The sequence below is a fragment of the Accipiter gentilis genome, chromosome 7, assembly GCF_929443795.1.
Source record: "Accipiter gentilis chromosome 7, bAccGen1.1, whole genome shotgun sequence".
Lineage (NCBI taxonomy): Eukaryota > Metazoa > Chordata > Aves > Accipitriformes > Accipitridae > Astur > Astur gentilis.
Genome location: NC_064886.1, coordinates 8,541,311 through 8,564,125, shown reverse-complemented (window position 1 = coordinate 8,564,125; position 22,815 = coordinate 8,541,311). Strand labels below are relative to the sequence as shown.

The 22,815-nt window shown below is 56.4% G+C and overlaps 2 protein-coding genes across 2 annotated transcripts; both read right to left on the bottom strand.

Moving 5' to 3' along the window:
- Positions 1-201: 201 nt before the first annotated feature.
- On the bottom strand, positions 202-12,584 carry GOT2 (glutamic-oxaloacetic transaminase 2). Its single transcript, XM_049805955.1, has 10 exons — positions 12,451-12,584; positions 7,192-7,348; positions 5,558-5,686; positions 5,134-5,193; positions 4,851-5,012; positions 4,530-4,634; positions 3,450-3,600; positions 3,019-3,184; positions 1,876-2,026; positions 202-1,379 (listed from the first exon to the last, which is right to left on the bottom strand). Exons 1-10 carry the CDS (start codon positions 12,513-12,515, stop codon positions 1,257-1,259), a joined length of 1,269 nt encoding a protein of 422 aa, XP_049661912.1. The 5' UTR covers positions 12,516-12,584; the 3' UTR covers positions 202-1,256.
- A 1,577-nt stretch (positions 12,585-14,161) lies between these two features.
- Positions 14,162-20,491, bottom strand: CALB2 (calbindin 2). Its single transcript, XM_049806567.1, has 11 exons — positions 20,345-20,491; positions 17,053-17,129; positions 16,770-16,862; positions 16,620-16,700; positions 15,695-15,751; positions 15,511-15,588; positions 15,298-15,353; positions 15,050-15,089; positions 14,896-14,949; positions 14,585-14,656; positions 14,162-14,289 (listed from the first exon to the last, which is right to left on the bottom strand). Exons 1-11 carry the CDS (start codon positions 20,433-20,435, stop codon positions 14,173-14,175), a joined length of 816 nt encoding a protein of 271 aa, XP_049662524.1. The 5' UTR covers positions 20,436-20,491; the 3' UTR covers positions 14,162-14,172.
- Between the last annotated feature and the right edge of the window lie 2,324 nt (positions 20,492-22,815).

The window sequence follows — 22,815 nt, the reverse complement described above, 5'->3', positions numbered from 1 at the left end:
TGTGGCAGCCTCAGCCTACACCCCTCCGGTGCTCTTGGGGCACATGGGTGGGATCTGCCCTCTCTCTATGTGGGATTCTCGGGAGATTAGGATTTCATGGGCAATACCAGATCCCCTGTGCTGGCATGTCCCCGAGAGGGAACGTTTGGCACACAGAAGGGACAGGATCCAGCTGTGCAATGACAGGAAGAAGTCCCCAGCTCAACACAGCCATGCCCCAGTTTATTTGGATTAAAAATAAGAGTCCAGTGAGTCACAGAGCCTCAGGGACACTCAGTTTAGAAAGACAGAATGGTTTTTGAGGCATCAGCTCTCAGACTTCCCTCAGGATCTTTCCCTCCTGTTTTCTGGTGTCACTAGAAATTTGGCTGAACAGAGCAGATGAGAGGGATACCACCCACTCCCCTATGAGGGTGGGCACAGCAGGGCCCACCTCCCAGCTTTGGGTCACACACATAGACTCTGCTTTGCAGGGAGGGCTGCTGGGGTTGGAACAGGGAGAGGCAGAGACCAACAGAGAGCAGTTTTCAGAGGAGGTTCTTATTGAGGGAGTGAGAAATTGTTTCACCTCAGGGTATGGGAGTGAAATCAGGAGAACCAGGCAGGTTTAGAGGAGGGATACTGGTCTGCCCCACACACCGATGCCACAGTGAATTACACCTGAAAGAAGATTCCCAGATGGAAAGAATGAAGCCAGCAATGGAGCAGATTTCAGCAGTGAGAAGTCCCCTGAACTGGTTGTCGGAGGGCAGCTTTGGCACTGCCCAGTCCCAGGCCAGAAGGATGGAGGATGGAGCCTGCTGGCAGCAGGGGCCAGCTGAGGAGGTAGCAGGGGCACAGCTGAGCAACCCTCCCACTCAGCCCACCCAGTTCCCTGCCCGCCGCCGCCTGGGCCAGCAGCCGACAGCTGCACAAAGCCTTCTCATGAAGAAATGAACGTGGGGGAAGCCTTTGGTGCCTATGCTGGTAAGATGGCAGTGCTAAGCATTTGCTTCCTCCAGGGCAGATAGGTGCTGGGGCTGATGGACTAAGGATGGACAGCAGGGGAGAACGGCTGTGACGCACAGGAGCCAACAATGATGTCCCTGCTCCACAACACAGGGCAGTTTTGACTAGGCTTCTACAACTCATCTACAAGATACATTCAGCAGCGGCGTCAAGTGCTGTGGTTGAAGTATTCTGCTTGTTTCCTTTCCTTCCCCATCTTCGACTGGTGGGGCAGGGAGAGCCACCAGCTCCAGGGCACACCTTTGTCTTTACTTTGTGACTTGATGGATGGCATGAGCCAGGTAACCTACATTGCCCGACGTAACTCCCGCCACAGAGATTCGTCCGTCCTTTGTCATATAGATGGAGAACTCCTTGATCAGCCGCTCCACCTGGGGTGAAAGAGCAGAGTTCAAACCACAGGCCAACCTCTACTCTGTTAGCAAGAGTGCAAATTTACCCAGCTTGCCAGACCTGAAAGCAAACTGGGAGCCAGCAGGCATGGCATCCCACTACCTGCAGAGCCCAGCAGTGCACCCTGTAAACCAAGAGAGATGCTGCTCGGCTCTCGGGCAACACACAAACACCACAGATATTCAGCTGGGAGTCACCTTACTTGAGCTATTGACCTTTAAGGTCACCTCAGACTGGCACCAGCTGACTGTTTCCTTTGACAGATAAGCAAGCTATGTTTGCTTTCAACCTCCACAAGCACAGCAGGGAACAGAGCAAGACCTGGGCCCCCACAATGCTCCAGTGCTACAGGCTTGGAGGATGTTCCTCCTGGAGGAAGAACTGCTTATGAGGGCTCATTTTGGGGCCTGCAGTCAAGATCTTACTGACAAGGACTGCAAATGACACCATGAGACCACAGGAACTGTGGTTTACCTGCTCAGGCTTCAGCCCCGTGAAGCAGAACATGCCGATCTGGTCAGTGATGTGCTGCCAGTTGTGGGAAGATCCCTCTTTCTTGAGGTTGGACACCAGCTGAGTCCGCATGCTGATGATCCGGTCAGCCATGCCCTTCACCTCCACAAGCCTGAGAAGCCAACCCAGGAACCACTCAGAGCAGGGCTGGGACACAACAGTGCTGCTCCCCCGCCCCCCCCCCCCCCCCCCCCCCCAAACTACTGGGAATCAACTTGCTCCACCTGGAGGGGCCTTGTTACAGGGATGCAGACAAGCAAAGACCAGGGTGCATGAACCTGTAGCTCTAGCTGGGGAACTGCTTCTGTCTCCTGGTACCTGAAGGTGACTGCTCTTTATTTATTCCATAGCTGTTGGACACTACTACCAGAGGACAGGCATCTCTTACTTCTGAAACCCACAGGTGAGTAGGAGGCCTCATGGTAGTGGTGCCCAAACCCAGGTAAAATATCTGCAGATAAACAAAGAGCACAGGGTACCTCCCAGGGCAGGCAGATATCCCCTGCTCCAAGGCAGCACAGCTAGGAGACGTCTCTGCTGGGCCCTGGATCAGGCACAAGCATCAGCCTGCCAAAGGAACACAGCTCCCAGCAAAGCCACAACACACAGCCAGCCTTTGTTCTGCCAGGCCAGCTGCTGGCAGGGACTCGACACCAAGGGGCTGGGAGAGCAGCACAGGGTGACACCAGGATGGAGGCTTAGGGCTTGAGGGTTACATTCCTGGGTCTTATTCCCAGGGAGCTTACGCTTCCGCTTCCCCCATGTGAGACATACTACGTGGCTACAACGCCTCAGTCAGTCTTCTCCACTCCTCGGATAGGCACCTCCTGCAGCCTTCAATCCTAGAGGAGCTTTATCCCCTCCTTTGCAGTGTTTTCTGCCTTGGTAACACAAGGAAACCTGTTTATGTCAGGCTGGACCAATACCAGCTGATGCCAGGACACAAGCAGGGATTTCTCCAGAAGAAAGGGGTGGCACGTAGTTCTGACTGGATCCCTGAAGCTATGAGCCGCCCATAACAGCGGCAGACAGTAAGTGCAGCACAGGGCTACCACATAGAGACCTCACATCTCACTGTCATGAGCATTAGGGGTTCCCTCTTACCACTCCTTCCGTAGCTCAGGGGTGTTCAGGATGGTAGAGGCAATGCGGGCTCCATTCAGGGGTGGGTTGGAGTACATGGGGCGGATGAGGATCTTCAGCTGTGACTCGACCCTCTTGGCTTCCTCTGCGTCACTGCAGATCACTGTGAAGGCGCCCGCACGCTCTCCTGAAAGATGGGCAATCAGGTCCCAGCCTTTGCCCTTGAATACCCAGGGCTGTGACAGGACTTATCCAAATGCCACATAGCTTTAGCAGAGCCCTGTTCTCTAGAAGGGTCTCCATCAGCCCCCAGCAGGTTCTCTCCTGCGCCCCAACCAGTACTGCAAGATGAATGCAGGCAGCAGAAAGACACTGGCTGCTAAACCCCAGAGGCAGCAGGGTCTCTCCAGCAGCCTGGATGAAACCATTTCCACACCATCTGCCCTACTCACCATACAGCCCCATGTTCTTGGCATAGGACTGTGACAAGATGACGTTAATGCCCTGCTCAATGAAATACCGCACAGCCCAGGCATCCCGGTTGATGTCTCCGCTGGCAAAGCCCTGGTAGGCCATGTCAAAGTACACGAGGAGGTTTCGTTTCTGCCAGCAAAGAGGGGAGAGACTGTCACAGGAGCTGAACACCCCTCCAGGGAGCAGGGCAGCAGGCTGAAAAGAGCCATGCAGGCAGTGGCCTGCTCAACTGCAACTGTGCTCCTCCAGAAGTAGAGCTGTTCCCCTCTTTTGCCACAAGGAAGGCAGCCCCAAAACCACAGCTAGCCACCACACATCAAAAGAGCAGGTCAAGACCCTCCCAGGGCATTTAGGGGATGTGCAGTCTGGCCCAGGAGGCAGAACTGGGTTCAGCAGTAATAAATTATTCCATTTCAGTGTCTCCTGTATTATCAGTTTCCAGGAAAACCACCTGGGAACCCTTTGGGCAAGCGCCAGCGCTTCCAATGCTTCCAGGCAGATAACCCAGCCACACTGCCCCTTGTTTAGGAGACCCACAGCCATCTGTAGGCCCCAGAGGCCACTTTGGTATCTACCAGTTCTCAGGACACTACTATGGCCAGGCATCCCCAAACTAAATTTCACTGGCTACAGCTTGGGGGAGCAGCAGGAACGAAGAGAAGAAGGATGAAGGAAGAAACTGCCCCTATCTGTTTCCACCTGAAACTTGCAAAGAGACACCAGGCACATGAAAGATCTTCCAGCTTTTTTAACTACACCAGCACTGGGAGCCCAGCTCCAGCTACCACAGCTCACTCTTTCAACCCTGCTGCTCTCCCTTCATGTCTCCCAACCCCAGCTTCCTGGGAAGGTGCCAGCAGAAAGTATGAGGGTCAGCTAGAAGCTTTATGAGCGCATTTGTCTGGCTCCTGTCTTCAGTACAGGAACATGACACCCATCCTGGCTTCAGGGAAGCAAGTAACCTTTAGCGCAGTGAAGACTGGATGCCACCCACGAAAGCCCAGAGATGTGGTTTTCCCAGGAACAGCACAGCACCCCTGGGACACTCTACTGCTCACCTTCACCATAGCTGCCAACTCCTTCCATTGCTCCTGCCGGGGATCCACCCCGGTGGGGTTGTGAGCACAAGCATGCAAGAGGATGATGCTCTTCTCTGGAATTTTCTAAGGAAGATGTTACAGAGAATGAATTATTAATGACATCCGAGCACTTTCCTCAGCAGCTGAGATGGGACTCTTGCCGTTGACAGCTTAGATGAGGTCTGCAAGGCTTCTATAGCCTTGATTTGGTGCCTTCAGGCATCGTATTTAGACTAAAGCAAGAAGGTGACCTATCTCCCCACATCAGCTCCCTGCTTCCAGGCATGAAAGACAACTCACAGAAATGTCATCCATGGCTCCAGAGAAGTCAAGGCTACACGTCTTGGGGTCGTAGTAGCGGTAGGCCTGAAGTTGCAGGCCAGCATCACGGAAAATGGGTGTGTGATTGCCCCAGGATGGTTTGGGTAGATACACATCACGGCTAGACTTGAAGAACCGTTGCTGATCAAGAGAAAGACAAAGCATTCAAACAGGTTTAACAGATTCAAGCAGTTAGAAAACCCCAAAGATTCAGCTCCAGTCAAAATATGTCCTTTCGTTCCCCCACCAGCCATGGACTTACCAAAAAGTTGGCTCCAATTCGCAGAGATCCAGTCCCAGAAATACCCTGCACAGTGACATACTGCAAGGGAAGAAACAAATACACGAGTCTGAGCAGCCATGGTATGATACAGGGAAAGCCCTGTCACTACATCAGCATTAGCAGAAGCACACCCAAACGGGGACATGGGGCTGGAGGGGACCACATGGGTCAGCAACTCCAGTTGCAGGGCAGAGAGCTAGGACCCCTGGCAAGGTTATTTCCCCTCCTCAGGAAGGGCTGTTTCACCCCAGCCTTCAGAGGAAGCAGTTAGCCTTGGGACTGGCCAGCTTGCAGCTCAGAGGCATGAGCACCCTGCCAGTCCTTCCATTTGTGCTGGGCACCCACGTACCAACAGTGCGTCAGACAGCACTGTCCACACCCTGCTTCCCAGCCTGCTCCTTACCCGGCCACTCTTGAAAGCCTCACTGTTTTCACCCAGAGCCAGTTCTGCGGATGCCCGGGTGAAATCCGCTAGCCCCCCAATGGGCAAATATTCCTTGTCCATCTTCTTGGATGCTATCATGGCCTCCGCCTGGGAAGGAGGACACACATTCAGCAAGGAAGGCATCATCATGGAGACGGCGGCGGACAGCTCAAGGTCACTTCTCTTCACATTTGCTCACTCAAAAGGGGGAAAGGTTGGTTTACAGGAGTTTCCCTTCAGAGATCAGGGTTCATTCCAAGCAAGGGGCAGCAGTAAACATTTCAGACAAAACCCTGCTTTTACCATGGGGCACAGTGTCCAGCGACCACCAGAGCCTTCAGTGGGTGCTACCACCGGTACAGCAGAGCCAAGAAACCTGGCGCCAGAGAAGACCACCGCTTCCACCCTGTTATAAGTCAACACTGCTGCACAAGGACGCACGTTTCTTTGCCCAAGCAGGAATTGTCCTGCAGGAAGGAGAGACTTCACTGTTGCTGAAAGGCAGAGATTGTCTCTACATAGGGAGACATCCCAAAATCAGATAGGGTAGCAAGCACTTTGTAGGGCCTCATCATGCTGGGAATGTTATTGAACTAGATAGATGGAGCAGTTTAAAAAAAATTAAAAAAAATTCCAGAAATCCCAGCCAGTTCTGAAAGCGGCCTGTCTGAAAGCTACCTCACCCAATCCTTAAACATGGCTCCCCCCAGCTTTACTAATCTCTACATCAGAAACCAGTCCGAGTCCTTACCTAACACAGGATCAGAGAGTGGCAGCAAGGACAGCAGACAAAGAGCCACGCTTAGGAAAAATGCAGTGACGGAGATATATGGGATGCTCTGGGAACCCTATCTGTGCTCCCAGAGCAGCAGGACAGACCCTGGCAGCATTTGCATACCATGAGGAAACTGTTCCTGTGACACCACCCAGGCTCCTGGTTGTGACCCAGCTGCCACACATGCTGACACAGGGAAAGTGAGGGCAAGGGATGGCTTTAAACCCCACACTGATGAGAAACGTGGACAACACATCCTCCCTGAGCCAAGGAGACCAGCCAGTCAATATGTGTGTCAGCTGCCAGCTATTTAACAGCCTATTTCTACACTTACAGCCCTGAAAGGCTCCGTAATCCCCTCAAGGGCAGCGTCCACATCCAGTTCCCCAGGCTGGAGTTTTAGACTGGCTTATGGGGAAACTGGTAACAACAGCTCAGCAGAATTTCTAAGACTAATCCATTAAGGTGACAATGTCAGCTCTTTCCTCCCATGTGGGCTGGCCCAGGGAACACCAGCCTATTCAAGAAACACCTTGAAGTTTAGAGGACAGCTAGGTTGGAGGGCTCATGGAAGTCAGCAACAAATTAGATTCACCTGGATGGGAGCAGGACACCTATTCCCTGCTTTATCCCCTACTACTTAATGGCTCTGTTGTGTCTTAGAAGCATTAGTACTGCTAAGGGAGACATCCAAGAACACTGTCCTGCTCTGTTAGAGACAAAGCTTATTCTAAGGACCAACAGGGAAACCTTGCTTAGAGGCCTTCCCCCTCCCTGACCCTCCCATGGTGCCTGACACCTGGATCTGGCCCTGCCCAGCAGACAGCACCAGGCTTACCTTACGAACACAGTTCAGGACGTACGGCTTCCCGTTGTCATCCCGGTACGCCCCCACACCCAGGTTCATCTTCTTGGAATTGGTGTCACGCTTGAAAGCTTCTGTCACCCCCAGGATGGGGTCGGGGGGACCCATCTCCACATGGGACCACCATGAGCTGAAGGGAAAAAAAAAGAAGCTAAGAATCAGGCTTGAGAACTGGGCAGGGACGTGCACCAACACGGCTAGAGAAAACCTCAAGGGAGATCTTGTCTTTAAACCATTGGAAAAGGTACAAGCAGCGGTAAGAGAATTATCCAGGGGGAAAAAACCCAACTCCTTTATGCCCCATGATCTGGCACTGCATTTTATGTTGCAGAACGGGCAAAGAGCTTCAGTTCACTGTGGCTGAAGATACCTGACCACCTCCAAGTTATTAATGCATAGAAATGCTTTCCTTATGTGCTGACATGAGAAAGGCCCGAGGAAACAAGACTTAAACTCTTATACTCTGGCCAAGTGCTGTCTCTTCACAGCCTACAGGTGGGATCACATAGATTAGTCCCCTCCACGGAATCTGGGCCAGACCCAGGCAATTGCACGAAGCACGAATACGGAGCCTCTTCTGAACTCCTGGAAAGGCTCTTTTGCATGAAAACGAATCTGCTTTTCCCTCAACACTGGCTGATTGGCTGACCTAATAAGATATTTCCCTTCCCTGCCCTACAAGCTCTGCCTTGCTTGAAGAGGGATGTCGTAGCCAAATGCTGTTTTCCTGGAAATCGCAGAGGACACTTTCTTCCCAGTGTGACAAGTGACAAGCTCCAATGTGAAGGCCCCTTCCCTTCAAGCACGAAACCTCCCTGCATCAGGAGGAGCTTTGTGCCCCACTCTCCAGCAGCCACTCTACAAACCACCTGCCTCTGCCCTGTTGGCAGGACATCCTGAAGATGGAAAGGCTCTCTTAATGTCAAGGGCAGACCATACCACGCTATAAAAAGAAACATGCTATTCTCTCTTTGGCCTGAGCCTCTCTGCCCAGCCCTACGTCCAGACTTTGCAGGCTTGTAGGTAGTGCAAGTGAAGTGGTGTGATGGTTTTTAACCTGCCTGGCAGAGGGCTATGGCTGTAACAGCCCCCTCTTGAAGACAGGATTACTAAAGAAGGCGACTCCACTCAGCTCTGAGCATCCTGACTCACAGCATCACACTGGCACTTACCCAGACCCCTGAGCTTGGCGGGGGCGGGGGGGGACGGGACGGGACAGGACACAAAGCATGTAGTGTAAGGTAGATTGGGTCTATCTCCTCTGGGGCAGAATTCAGTCTTGATTGCTAAAAGAGAAGCTCCCACAGCTAATGCTGCCACATATCAGCTTTACAAAGCTTTGCAGCCCAGGGAAGGCTGCCTCACATCAAGATAACTAGCTTTCCCAACACCGGAATGCTGTCCCGGGGCTGGATCCTGCCCCAGGCAATGCCAGCAGCCTGGAGCCACCCCGGGGCCAGCCAGACCTCCTGCTGAGTGCTCAGTGTGGTGACAGATACAGCACATCTGAAGACAGCAGGGCCTGGCAGGTTAAGGAAGCTCTAACACTAATGTAATCAGCAGAACTCACAAAATCACCTTCTCCCTCCACTCTGTCCCCGTTTTGGGTCAATTTAGACCCAGTTTAGTCACTACATAAACACACTTTGCACTAGCATATGCGTGTAGATTGCATCTCATCAGAGCCCCAAACATCATTGGTCCTCTTCAGACTTATCTGCTCTTCCCGTCAGTACAGGATTTCCAAATAAAAAGCCTCCATTTCCCCTCTTGACAGGCTCTGTGGAAAAAAGGGCAGCAAACACGTGAGGCACAGCCACCTCAGGTAGTTTAAAAATGGAAGATGTGCTTAGCATTTTCTAGACCACTAATAAGTCTTAATTACCTCTCTGGTTAAATACAGGATCAACTTAGAAAGGAGGATGAGTGAGTCATGCCAGCAGCATGCACCCTCCAGAGAGGGACACGGGCTGCAACAGCAGGGAGGGAGCAGCCTGGGGAGCCAACCTGAGCAGGACACACTGACAGGGCTGTCGGGGCAAAAAACTCCTGCAGATTCAGGCAGCTTGCAACACTGCTTCGGAAAACCTCTCGCAACGCCTTCCTGGTAACGGAGGAGCAGGGGAAAAGAGAAACGCACTCTGCACAGGAGCGTGGCCCTCTGCAGTTTACCTGGTCTAGGATAATTTTGGTATCAAGGGCTGCAGGAGCCCAGCCATCTATTTTAAAGAGCTGCTGTTTCTGAGACAGTAGTGGCACCTTCTTTCTGCTGGGCTTTTCACCAAGCAGCTTACAGTGTTTTGAGTATTTAGGTCCCGATCTGTGAACACTTAAGCAGGTCACTGGGGTCTAATATATACTACTGCTGCAATTAATGCTGATCCTGCAGGCTAAGCTGCAGCACTCCAGAGAGTTAAGTACTTTCATTCTGAGCCGGTCTTTCTATCAGCTTAAGGCAGCGAAGGGTAGGTTTAGGACTGATTTTCCCATTCTCAGCCGACAGGTTTTCAGGTGAAGGCCAAAGAAAGACTCCTCTGCTGTTTCCAGGGAGGTGAGCTTGCAGGGAGACAGGAGAAAAAAGTCGAGGCTGAGTGGCCCGAACACATCAGGATACCCAAGAGATTAGAGGCAAAGCTTTCTCAGCAGGGGTTTGGGAAAAGAGATCTACTACGGATCTGAGGCCACAAGTCCTAACACACCGCTGCTCCTACATTACTGTAATGTTGTTGCCTTTGCACTGCGTTATATTTTTATTTTGAGCAATTAAAAGAGCATTCGTCTTGAATAAAGGTCAAAGTTATAAACTGCACATCTTCTCTGCCAGGCTGGAGGCATTTCAGTGTGGAAAACTAAATGAAGGTAAGTCTAAGCTGGGGTTGAACTACCTGAGGGATATCTGATGTAAGCCAAAGAAAGCACATTTTCCAGCTACAGGACTTGAACATTGGCAGCCCGAGTTAGAGTTTAGATGCTGAGCAGACCTGGTATTCAAGCAGTCTCCGTATGCTTCAGCCAGGCTGGACTTACAAGCCAGTTTCATGCAAGTGCAGCATGACAGATGGGACAGAGAGGGTAGGAAAACGCACCAGGAACTGCATAAAACAGCAACACCCTTTAAAAATGTATGTGGAGCTCATGGCCTGAGTTGCAGAGATCTAAGAGTGTCCTCATGGACTCAAGCCAAGCCCAAAAAGCAAGTTTTCCTGTAGTTAAGCAAGCATTCACAAGTCCAGTGAACATTTCCATTGTGAAAAGGCCAATCCCCGTTCCCTGAGGTACAGCCACATAGGATGCCGGATTTCAAAACCTCCGCCAAAGCCCCTACAGCAGTTCTGCAAGCCAGGGCAGAGCAGAGGGGCCAAAGGCAATGCGGTCCGGATACCACAGCTAAAGCAAATATTTACACAAGAACAATACCAACAGGCTGCTGGCTACTATGGTCCTTTCAAGCCTAAAAATTCATTGCCCCAGCCAGCTGTACTAAGCTTCCCACCAGGAAAAGCATTTAAAATAGCTGTCTCGTGATACATCAGAGCAGCAGACTGTGTTATCACCTTAATTAGCATTTGTGTGTCAAAGGAGCCATTTTAACCATTTCGTATCTCTTAATCTTTGTCCTGATTTCAGAAAGACCATTCCCAGCACACAGCAACGGTAACAGCTCCAAGCATCAGAGCACCACGTGAAGTTGCTGAAAATAAGGAATCAGAAGCTGCTAATCACTGCTTAGTATCCCCTGTTGTGGGATAAGGAGCCACTCTTCCCGCACGCTGCATGGGAACAACTAAGGACTGTGCACAAAGGCGCTTTACTTACAAAAGGGATGGTCTGTGTCTCTTTTAAGTGACCTTAATTCAATTTGGTAATTTGTAGTTTGCTATATAACAAGCTTGAGAAAAGCAAAGCTATTGCCAGTGGGCTTGCATACTTTTCACAGGCCTGCTACACTCCAAGGGCAGAAAACACAAGTTCTAGATAGCTGCTCTTCCGTACCTGCTGAGAAAAGCCAGACAGCTGCCTCTGAAGAAGCAGGGGCTGGGAGCATTTGTCTCACAAGACAGCAAGGGGCCACGCTAGACAGAACAGGGTTAATCAATATCTAATAGCCTTCTTTATCTGCTGGAATGGAGAAATAAAAACCCACTGCTTTCCTGCACTGACACGGGCTGGGAACTCTTCCTTAAAGCTTCTTGAGCCAGCGTAGGGCAGGAGTCAAAGGGCTCTGGAGAGCAGGAAGGCCTTGCCCACATCCCTCTGCACGCTCTGCTTCTTGGCCACTTGGTCATGGTCGTGTGCCCAGCCAGTGCCCTGCGGCTCTCAGGTCAGCTGTACTTTGTGGAGCTGTTCTGGGCTCTTCACAGGGCTCCAGCTGCACCCTGGAGCTTTCTACCCATCCCTCTGCCAGCTTCAGAGAGAGTGGAATCCAGAGCTGCCAGCGCAGAAGTGGTCCTCGCTGGTCCTCCCTCGCTCCCATCCCACTCACGCCAGGCCTTGCACACCTAAAGGCATAGCTCTAGCACAGGCAAAACTGCACACCGGCAGCACGGCCCCAGCCCCATTTCACGGTGCACGGCGGGTCCCTGTAGACCCACTACACTGCGCAATTCCCAGGCCCGTTTCATGGTGCATGGGACCCCCTTGGTCTCGCTACAAGCTGCGCGGTGGGGAGCAGCGCCCCAGCCCCATTTCACAGTGCATGGTGTCCCTCCGGCCCCATTACACAGGGCACACCAAAAGAAGCACCCCATCCCCAATTCTCGGTGCAGGGGGATCCGTCCCCCCCGCCCCCCCCCCCGGCCCCGTTGCACGGTAGAAGCCGGTACCCCGGCGCGGTGCACGCGCGCGTGCCACCCCGCCGCGTGCCCACGCGCCCTCCACGGCCGTTCCTCAAGGGCAGGTTGGGGGCGCGGGGCCCGGCGGCAGCCAATCAGAAGGCGAAGAGGTGCACGCGCGCCCCCCGACTCCTGCATTCCCCAGCCAATCCGCGCGCCGTCGCCCCGGCAACCCCCTTCCTTCCCCGCCGCCCCGTCACCGGCGGCGCCTACAGGCTCCACGGAGGGACACGCTTTCCCATCCCCCCCCACCGCGAAGCGCCCACTCCCCGCAGCCCACCCCCCCCCGACCCGCCTCGCCCTGCAGGGATCGCCCAGCACCGGGCCCGGCGGCGGCGCGGCCCTCGGCGGCGGGAAAGTCCCTCCGCCGGCACCAGCTAAACCGCCCCTCGGCCCTCACCTAGCGCGGGCGGCGGCGGCGAAGCGCGGGACGGTGAGGAGCCGGTGGCTGTGCAGGAGAGCCATGGCGGCGGCGGCGGAGGCGGCAAGGGGGCTGGCGAGCGCACACTTCACACCGCGGCCGAGCGCCCCGCCCCGCGCATGCGCCCCCCCCCCCCCCCGCTTCGGCATTCCGCCCCCTAGCAGGCGGGAGGGCTACCTGCAGCCGCGCCGCCCGCCCGGTTCTGCGCCGTCCTGGCTGCGATGAGGGGGCTCGCCTGGGACGCGGTGGGCCGCACTGGGCTGTACTGGGACATAGAGGACTGGACTGCACCATGGTAGGCTGTACAGCGCTGTGCTTAGCTGTATTGGACTGTGCAGCACTATATGGGGCCAGACGTCTGTACAGGGCGGTATGGGGCCACACTGGCCTGTACTGGGCTATACAGGAATGCAGTGCACCATACTGGGCTGCACTTGGCCAGATGGAGCTCTACGGGGCTGTGCAGGACTGTATTGGGCCATACGGGGCTGTACAGGGCTGTACTGGGGCATCGAGGACTGTACTGCACCATGCTAAGCTGTACAGCACTGTACTGGGCTGTGCTTAGCTGTACAGGGCTGTACAGCAGCATACGGGGCCATGCAGGGCTTTACAGGGCAGTATTGGGCTGCACGGGGCTGTACTGAGCCATACAGGACTGTATTGCACCATACTGGGCTGCACAGGACTGTACAGGGCTGTATTGGGCCACACTGGGCTGTGTGCGGCTGTACTTGGCTGTATAGGACTGCACTGTACCATACTGGGCTGTACTGGGCCATACATGATTGTACTGTACCATACAGGGCTGTACTGACCCATACTGGGCTGTACAGGGTTATACTGGGCCATAATGAACCATAGGGGGCCATACAGGACTGAATTGCACCATACTGGGCTGTACTGAACCATACTGGGTTGTGCTGAGCCATACTGGGTTGTATAGGGTTATACTGGGCCATAATGAACCATAGAGGGCCATACAGGACTGAATTATACCATACGGGGTTGTATAGGGTTGTACTGGGCTGTACATGGCCATATAGGACTGCACTGCACCATAGTGGGCTGTACTGAGCCATACTGGGCTATACAGAGCTGTACTTGGCCCTACAGAATGATATTGTATCATACTGGGCTATATAGGGCTGAACTGGGCCGTACAGGGGCTGCCCCCCCCGCCCCCAGCATCGCACTGATGTCACCACCATGGCCCCTACTCAGCCACCCACACTTGCAACCTGCACCTACTGCCACTGCTGACACCCATGGTGCGGGGCGGGGGGGGCTCAGCCTTGAAGCCAGTAAGGCTCTGGTCTAGCACTACTTGAATTTATTTGTAAACTCTTCTTTGGTAAACGATAAAAACACAAGAAAAGACCAAATGAAAACGACCCCTCCCCCCCCCCCGCCCCCGCCCCAACAAAAAATAATAATAATAATGAAACCAACCAGGCAGAATGGGGTAAAAAAAATAAAGTAAAATAAGGGTTTTCGCCCAAGGTGGGATTTTAACAATCTACAGCAAACCCAAGAGCTGCTGAGCAAGCACTGGCAGGGGGTGGGGTGGGGGGCAGTGGGCGCTGAGCCCCGACTTGGGGCTCAGTGCCTACCCCCCCAACCCCCCCTGCCAGCACTGCAGTGGTGGGTGCTCCCCCACTGTGCTTGTTTTTTGGTGAGGAAGAGCTTGGGGGGGGTGTCCTACATGGGGGGCTCATTGCAGAGCACAATCTCCAGTTCCTTGCGGTAGAGTTTGCCCCCGTCAGAGAGGTTCATGATGCTCTTCCTGTAGTTGGTGAGCTGCTGGATGTTCATCTCCTGGAAGGAACAGGGAGGAATGGGTGGTAATGGTGGGGCTGATCACCCTGGTTCTCCCTGGGGTAGGCACCCCCAGGCTAGGACACCCGTGTCCCCCCTGCCACCGCCAGCTCTGGCACAGCCTCCCATGGGGACACAGGGTTGGCATCTAAACCAGCATCTCTCCTGATGCCTGGGGAACATGGATGGAGGGGGTGGAAGATGCTGCTGGGAGAGGGGAGGAGGCATGGAGGGGTGTGGTGGTCGGGGGGGGGGGCACCCTGGCTCTGTCCCCCACTTACTCCTCCCCACTTACTTTCTTATTCTTCTCGTACAGGTCTTTCAAAAGCGCGTCCAGCTCATTCTCGTCAATGAAGCCACTTCCATCCTGGATAACGAGGGAAGGACATCAGCAGGGGGTAGGACACAAGCCCCATAAGCTCCCCCCAAGGCATGGCTGTGAGGGGCACCCCCAGACCCTTAGCCAGCACAGCCAGGTGTAAACCCAGTGCTCGCACCCCAAATCAGAGCTGGGAACTGACCCAGCCAAAAACACATGGGTTGGTTTGGGGTTTTTTTGCTGAGTTATATTTATTTGGGGCAGCTTCCCAGGAGCCGGCTCCCTACCTTGTCATAGAAGGCGAAGATAGCGTTGAACTCCTCCGAGGACAGCTTCATCCCCTGAGCAGTGGCAAGGAACACCGGAGCATGAGGAAGGGGACAGAGATGCAGCAAGGAACAGGAATGTTTGGAGGGTTTTTTATTATTACTTTTATTTTACCTGGAACTTCAGAAGAAAGTTTTCTTGCACGGGCAAAAGTCTGTAAAACAAGAAGGACCGGGATGAGCTGGAAGCCACCAGGAAAAGACACTTTTTTTTAAACCAAAATGACTTTTTGTTCAGAAAGATGAACAAATTAAAGAGGAAAACTGTTTTCCTCAGAAGCTGGAGCAGAGTCTTCATAGACACAAGTGTTTCAGGGTGTCTTTCCCTCCCCACTGCTTCCTTCTCGCTGCCTGTGACCTTACCGGGACATCTCCGAGAGGCCCAGCTTCCCATCACCGTTCATGTCGAACATCCGCAGCTGCCGGGACACAAGCGGCACCCCGTCACCCATCGCCACCTCCTCCCCTCTCTCCCACCCGCTGTGGGGTGGCGAGACCCCCTGAGGCTGGGGGCGGGACCTGCCCCGCCTCAGGAGAGCTGTGATCCCCCAGGACCAGCCCAGAGGTCCCACTTACGATGGTCTGCGTGTACTCCTGCAGCTTGGGCTCATCATAGGGCCGGTTCGCCTTCTTCAGCAGGTCCGACAAGAAGCCCTGGAAGGAGAGAGGGCTTTGCTGGCTGTCCCCATCCCTGGCTGTCCCAGAGGGGATGCCCCACTAGCAGGGACCCAGCTCAGCCCACCCCATGCCCACAGCCCACCTTGAGCTCGTTGGCTTCGATGTAGCCACTGCGGTCCGTGTCGTACCTGCGCCAAGCCTGTGAAGCAGCCACCGCGAATGTTAGTGTGGGCTTGTGTCCCACGTTTCCCCCATCACCACCAAGTGGGTACCCCCATAACCCCCCCACTTGGAGCATCCCCCACCACCCTAGAAGAGATGAGGTCATCTCACGGCTTCAATCTTGGCTTGTGGTGGCCTGAGCAGTACCACATGCTCTCCCTTGGGGCTGGATGCTTTTGGTCATCCCCATAGCAAGAGTTCAAGTGCTGTTATCCTCACCCCCACGTGCAAGGCTGGGCTTTAAGGTTTGATTGCATCCCCCAATTAAACAATAGCACCCACTTAACCCCCCCACCATGCCATGGAGCGCTCCTCTTTCTGCCATCATGTCCACCCTGGGTTCATTTTCCAAGCACAAGCTATCCCTGCCCGGGATGCTGCACACCCCTTTCTACCCCCAGCCGTGTTTCAGTCCCCATCAGCAATTTCTCTCCCACCCTGCAGATGGGTTCACCCTGTGCAAGGGCACAGCAAGGTTTTGGGGTGGCCCAGAGCAGTGTTATCTGCTTCAGCACATCCCTTGGGCACTAAGGACTGACCACCCCCAAAGGGGGGATTTACAGAAACAGTTCCAAATCTCTGCAGCTCACCTCACTTGGAGACCGGGACAAGGTGCCTGGCTGCCCTGAGAGGTGCCCAAGGGGCACCGAGGACTGGGAAATCTTGCCACACTCCTGCTCTCCCCCCAAACCAGCACCGCCTCCCAATGCTGAGTTAAAGCCAAGAGTCTGGGGGAGACCCAGGGAGGTTTGGGCAATGCCAGCACTCGGTTGTTTCTCCATGGTGGAGGCAGGCACCGGGGACCAAATCCCATGGGAAGCCCCGACACAGCCCGTCCTGCTCACCTCCATGAACTCTGAGCTGGAGCCCACATGCTGGCGGAAACACAGCAGGAAATTCTCCTCCGTGGGCAGGATCTGGGCCAGCTGCGGGGAACACGAGCGTCAGGGGGGAACGTGAGCATCCCGGGGATGTGCAGGGCCAGCACCACTCACCTCCGCCATCTCAATTTTGCCATCTGCGTTTTTGTCGTACTTATGCATGAACTCCTTCATCTTGTCACCCAAGTCATCGTTCTTGGAGTCCGGCTGGCAAGGAGAGGGGATTGGAGTGTTTAACTCCCCACCCCTGGGCCAGTGTCCCCCCCCTTCCCTCCCAGAGGTGCTCTGGTCCCACTTGTCACTGCCATTCCCAAAGGAGACGGGGTTGACGTGAGCCTGAACCTTTGGGCAGGAGGGAACAGGGGAAGGAAGGAGCAAAATCAGGAGAGGCCCTTACCACACCCGCCCCCTTCCTTGCACTTTCCAGCTCCTGGAAGAAGTTTTCCAGCTCTTTGCCTTCGATGTAGCCATTTCCTAGGGAAGGAAAAAAATGCAGTAAGTCACCCCCCACCCCCCACAGTGTCAGAAGGCAGGAGGTGAGGGAGGGATGGTCCTGGAGGATGCAGCGCCTGTCCCCCTCTGCATGGGGACACAGCTCCGAGGCGACTGTGGCAGCAAAGAAAAACCAGCTGATGCCGGGGGTTATACAAACCCAGCAATGCCCGAATTTGCAGAGAGCCGGAGCCCCCCCATGTTGTAGCTCGGAGCAGGGGCATAACCCCAGGCTTGTCCCCTGCACCTGCTTGTAGGGCACAGGGGGCTTTGTCCCCATCCCAGTGTTTGCTGCATTTTCTGCATCTGATGCAGTAAGTGGGTGGTTTAATTAAACCTCTCTGTCCTGCCAGAGCATCCCCCAAGTAGGACTGTCTCCTCTCAACCCACTGTGGGGGCCAGTGAGGGCAAACGGGGAGCAGAGACAAGGCAGCCGGCACAGCATCATCCCCCTGGTGCAGGATCAGTCCCAGGATGGCGTCAGCCCAGCACTGGTCTCTGAGGTGGCCGGGGACTCAGAAAGGTCCCTGTCCCATGTAACCCCCTACCCCTGCCTGCCGATCTCCATGCCAAGATGTGGTTCCTATGGAACTGGGGGTATCCACTGCCCTTCCTTGCCCACAGGATGCTCGGTGGCAGGACGGCTCAGCCAGGACCCAACCATGGATCACTCCCACAGCACTGGCCCTTGGTGGCTTTGAGGGGGTGACTGGCATGCTTTGAAGCAGCAGGGTTGTGCCACAGCTGGGGGACCTCAGTGAGGACACCAGGACCATGCTGCTGCCAGGCAAGATGTCACCTCCCTTCCAGAAATCATCCCTCCCACCAACAACTGGGCACAACTGGGGGACACCTCCCTTTCCTCTGAAGTGCCTGACTGAGGGATAGCCAGGGCTCTTCCTCATGGGCATCCCCCCCAAAAAACCCATCCCCATTTCAGCCCCCAGAGGCTCGGGCTACGGTGCCCTGCTCTGCGCTGCCTTCGGCATCATCGCCCATGGGCTCCCTAGCAGCATCTTCTCCCCTGGGAATAACCCATCCACATCCCTGCTGGAAGCGCCTGGGAAAGTCCCAGGGCACCTTCCTCTTTGATGGCCTCATCCTGACAGATGAGCAGCATCCCTCCCAGGAGGGGACAAGGGGCTCTGGTGATGTCAGGGTGCTGGTGTGAGCCACTGAGGGGCTTAGCTTTCTGCTGCACTTCCCAGGGGTTTTGCTTTTGTGGGTGTGGGAGAGCCCCAAGTTCCTTTGAATTCAGTTGGAAAAAAAAAAAAAATCAGCAAAGTTTTGAGCAGGGAAAAAGAATAACGCCAAGAAAAGTCATGGCCAGTAGCTTGGTTTCTCCCAAGCAGCAGCTTGGACAGGTCTGATCTGCATCCGCAGAGCAGCAGGGTGCGGAGCAGCTCTTCCCTCCAGAGAGCCATGGCCAGTCCATGCGGCTGCACTTCGGAGCCTCCCTGCACCACAGAGACACGGGACAGCTGTGGCTGGCAAAGTGAGGACATAAAAGACACCCAAAGGGACATCTCTGGGGCATGAGGAGCCTTAAGGGGAAGCAAGTGAAAACACCATTGGAGAGGTTTAAGCGCAGGGAAGAGCTTGGGTGAGACAGCCCCGTCGGCAGGGGGATGAACCCCAGGTCCCTCCATCACCCCGTGCCCGTCGGCAGAGGGAAGCAGCCACAGCTGTTGGATCTCCCACCTGGTGTGGCCAAGCATCGTCCTTGTCAAGGCCACCATCTCCCCCGCCACCCGAGTCCCTCCTCTCCTGGGCACCTGCCGTGGCGCAGCCCGACAGCGTTGTCCTGGCCAGGGGCCACGGGCCAAGCTGGATCTGTGCCTACCTCTGTGTTTTGGAGATGACGGAGCACATCCAAGGGCGCCGTGGGATGTGCTGCAGGAAGGCAGCTGGACACCCCACACCAGGAGTGGCCCGCTCCCACTGGGCTGTGACCGTCCCACCCTCCCCAACCCCTCGGCTGCTCCAGTGCCAGCTCCAGCAGTGACAGAGCCAGCTGGGCTCGTGTGCCCCGGCGCTGTGGGGCCGCAGGAGGGACCCCAACGGCGCAGCCAGGAGGGACCCCAGAGCAGGCTGAGCTTCAGCACGCCCAGAACACTGCATGACGCAGTTCCCAGTGGGGGGGACGGTCCCCAAACCTCCCCCCAGGGAAGGGACACCCAGGGAAGGGCAAGTGCTTTCCCCCGGGCTCCTCTTCCCAGCGGGCTGAGCCTCCTTCACTGCACCACAGCCCTGAAATAAACTATTTTCCCACCAAAACGATGCTGCTTTTTGCATTCCCTGTCCCTCTCCCCCCTTTCTGGGACTGATAGCGATGGGGACTAGGGGTGGCATGCTCAGCTGTGACTCCGTGGGGAGGTGACATCCCTGTTGCGGGCATGGCCACTGCCACAGCATCCCCGGGGAGAGGTTTTGCTGGGCTGGGGAGCAGGTGGGGAGGGACCGAGTGCTCCAGCCATGGAGGGGCCATTCCTCACCCTGCTCCAGGCAAGGGACCCCCCCCTCTGTCACCCCCCCCCACCTCCAGGGCAAGGGGGTGGCCCTGGGGCCAGTCTGGTGGCCGTGCTGTCCCCTAAAGAGCCAGGCAACCCAGGTTGGGGCACCACGGCGGCAGAAGGGATGGGGGGGACTGATGGTGGGCACCAGGCAAGGGTTTCCTGGGAGGGGACACGGCGGGAAGGGCAGGACCCCCCCCCGGCCAGCACCCAAGGATGACAGCAGCCCTGAGCAAACCCCAGCTTTTGGGGGACCCGGCACTCGGGGGACGCACGAAGGAGACCCGGGGCTCAACGGCCCACGGGCTGGGAGCTCCTGGCGGGGGCCGGTGCTGGGGCTCCCCAGCCTTTCCCGACGGGGAGGTCCGGGGGGGTGGGTGGGAGGGGGGCGATGGTCTCCCCGATTCCCGGGCTCCCCCGCGACGGGGCTGCTCCCCGGGGGTTCTCCATCATCCTGGGGGCTCTCCATTGTCCCGGGAGCTCTCCGTTTTCCCCGGCAGCGGCGGCGGAGGCTCTACGTCCTCCGGGCTTCCCCCCGACGAGATGTCCGGGGACTCTCCATCATGTTCCCCCCCCCCCCCTCCTCCCCGCCCCAGCCCCGCACTCCCGGGGATGTTCAGCCCGCTGCCCTCCCCGCCGGTTTTGGAGGGGTGACGGCGGGTCCCCTCGCGTCCCGGGACTGACCGTCCGCGTCGAAATGTCGCCAGACGTCGAGGAACTGAGAGGCGGTGAGCTCGGCCAGGTGGAGGTGCGGGGCCTGCTGCGGGCCGGCCATCTCCCGCTCCCGCCGCCGCCGCCGCCGCTGCCGCCGCCGCCCTCCCGCCCGCCGCCTTTTATACCCGCCGCCGCCGCCGCCGCCCGCCGCCGCCAGGGGGCGCCGCCGCCCCGGGACACCGGCCGGGCACGGGGGGTGGGTGGGGGGGGGCGCGGGCAGCGGGAGACCGGCACCGCGGGGGGGGGGGGGGGACGGACGGACGGGACACGGGACGCGGGGGACACCCGGACACCGGCACCGCCACGGGAGCGGGCACCGGGAGACCGGGACCGGCAGGGGCAGCACTGGGCACCGTGGGGGACAGCCTGCACCCTGCCACTCGTCCCTGCCTTGTCACCTACCCTGCGCTATGTCACCTGCCCTGCTTGACGTCACCTACCCCTGCTCTATGTCACCTGCCCTGCTTGACGTCACCTACCCCTGCTCTATGTCACCTGCCCTGCTTGACGTCACCTGCCCCATCACCTACCCCTGCCCCATACCACCTATTCCTGTACTATGTCACCTACCCCTGCCCTGTGTCACCTGCCCTGCCTAATGTCACCTACCCCTGTCCTGACACCTAGCCCTGCCTTGTCACCCTGCCCTGGCCGGCCACCTCCTCCCGCCTATCACTGCACCCCTTCCCAAAATCCCTGCCTCCCTTCCTGTGCCACCCAGCCCTCATCCACATCACCCAGCCCTACCCCTGTCACCGTGTCCCTGCCCTGTGTCACCGCATCTGTGTGCCTTGTCACTGCCCCCCCCCCCCCCCCCTCCGCCTCACTGGGCTCCTGATGGCAGCTTTTTGGCTCACGATTTGCTGGTCCTAACAGGAGGAGCAGGGCGGAGGCAGTCCCAGTGCCACCGCCACCGAGGAACCATGCAATGGCCACAGCAGGGCTGTCGCCCGTGACACACGGCTAGGGCAAGGATGTGAAACCCGGACACTGTGCCTGTCTTTTGGCGGTGCTTAGTTGCTGGCTGGGGTTAAACCACGACAGGAGGAAAACCCAAGGAACCCTTGGATTGAGGTTTTGCCATCCCTGCTGGAGGGGGGTCTCCTTGGAGGGATGGGAGTGACGTTCAGCCCGAAAAGCAACGTTTCTCACCCGGGCTCCCCTTGCCACCCACCATTTCATCGGGGGATTTTCTTTTCCCAAGTTTTCCCAAACAGCAGGGAAATTTCCAGGCCCAAACAAACAGCCACACGTGGGGTTTGTCACTGGCTCCCGCACAGCCTGCCCAGGGGAAGCGTTGCCACGGCTACAAGGGGAAAAAAAACCATAATTCAGATCCAGCAAGAAGGCTCGGCCGATAGAAGTGCTTAATTAAAGATGAGAAGAAGGCAGGAAAGTTCAGACGTGTGCAGAGCAGGGATGGAGTGGTGGCAGGCAGCTGCAGGGAGTTATTGGGGGACTGCCCACCCTCCAGCTGCTGCTGCCTCTTGTTTTTGTCTCTCCGCTGGGAGAAAAGGGGGTACGAGGTGCTTGGGGACTGGAGGAGCTCAGTGCAATGGAGACAGCCCCAAGCCTGGTTTTAAGGCCACGAGGAGCTGGGGCAGGGCAGGATGCCAGACTCCAGGCATGGGAAGGGAGATGCTGTGCCAGCATCCCACAGGGAGAGCCAGGTTGGGACACGGAGCAGCAGGATGCCCTTCTCCTCCTCCCTGCCACACAACACAGTCTTCAAGCACGCACAGAGACACTGAAGGGCATCCTAGGTATTCAGTTCACATTTCCTGGGGCCTGGCGTGGAGACGAGTCCCCAGAAAGCCTCCTTTTCCCATTACTGGAGCACAATTTTCCCCAGCAGACTCCACTGCTTTTCCACCCCGCTCCCTCCAGAGCAAAGTTTTCCTGGGGGCTGAAAGTGGATACCCACTGCCTCTGTGGGGCCGGGCTCAGGGATGTGTCCCCAGGCTGCAGGGAGACGGGGCACAGGGGAGCGTCGGGTCCCCAGCACTGGTCCATCATCCGCTCCGTGCTGAGCAGAGCCTCAGCCCACAGCGGGGATGGCTCTGGGTCAACAACCCAGCACTGCCACACTGCTCCAGGACACCCACCTCTCTGCTGATGAAGACCCAAGGGTTGCTCCAAGTTGGTACCTGAGACCAAAATTTGGGCTCTGGCAGTGCCCTGAACCCACTCCCTGCCATCCCTGGGGAAACACTTCCTCAAGCTACCTCTGCAAAGCACCTGCTGGGGCAAGAAAGGCTCATTACTCCAGGAAGGGGTTTGCTAAGATTAAGAAAGAGAGTTTTAAAGAGGGCTGTGAAGCTTTGGGTGAGGAAAGCAAGTGGTGGTTGTTCTGTTAAAAGCCATCTCCCAGCATAGGTGTCCAGGCTCCAGGCACAGCAGGAGAGGATGTCCTCTCTGCAGGAGAAAAGGCTGGGTGGTCC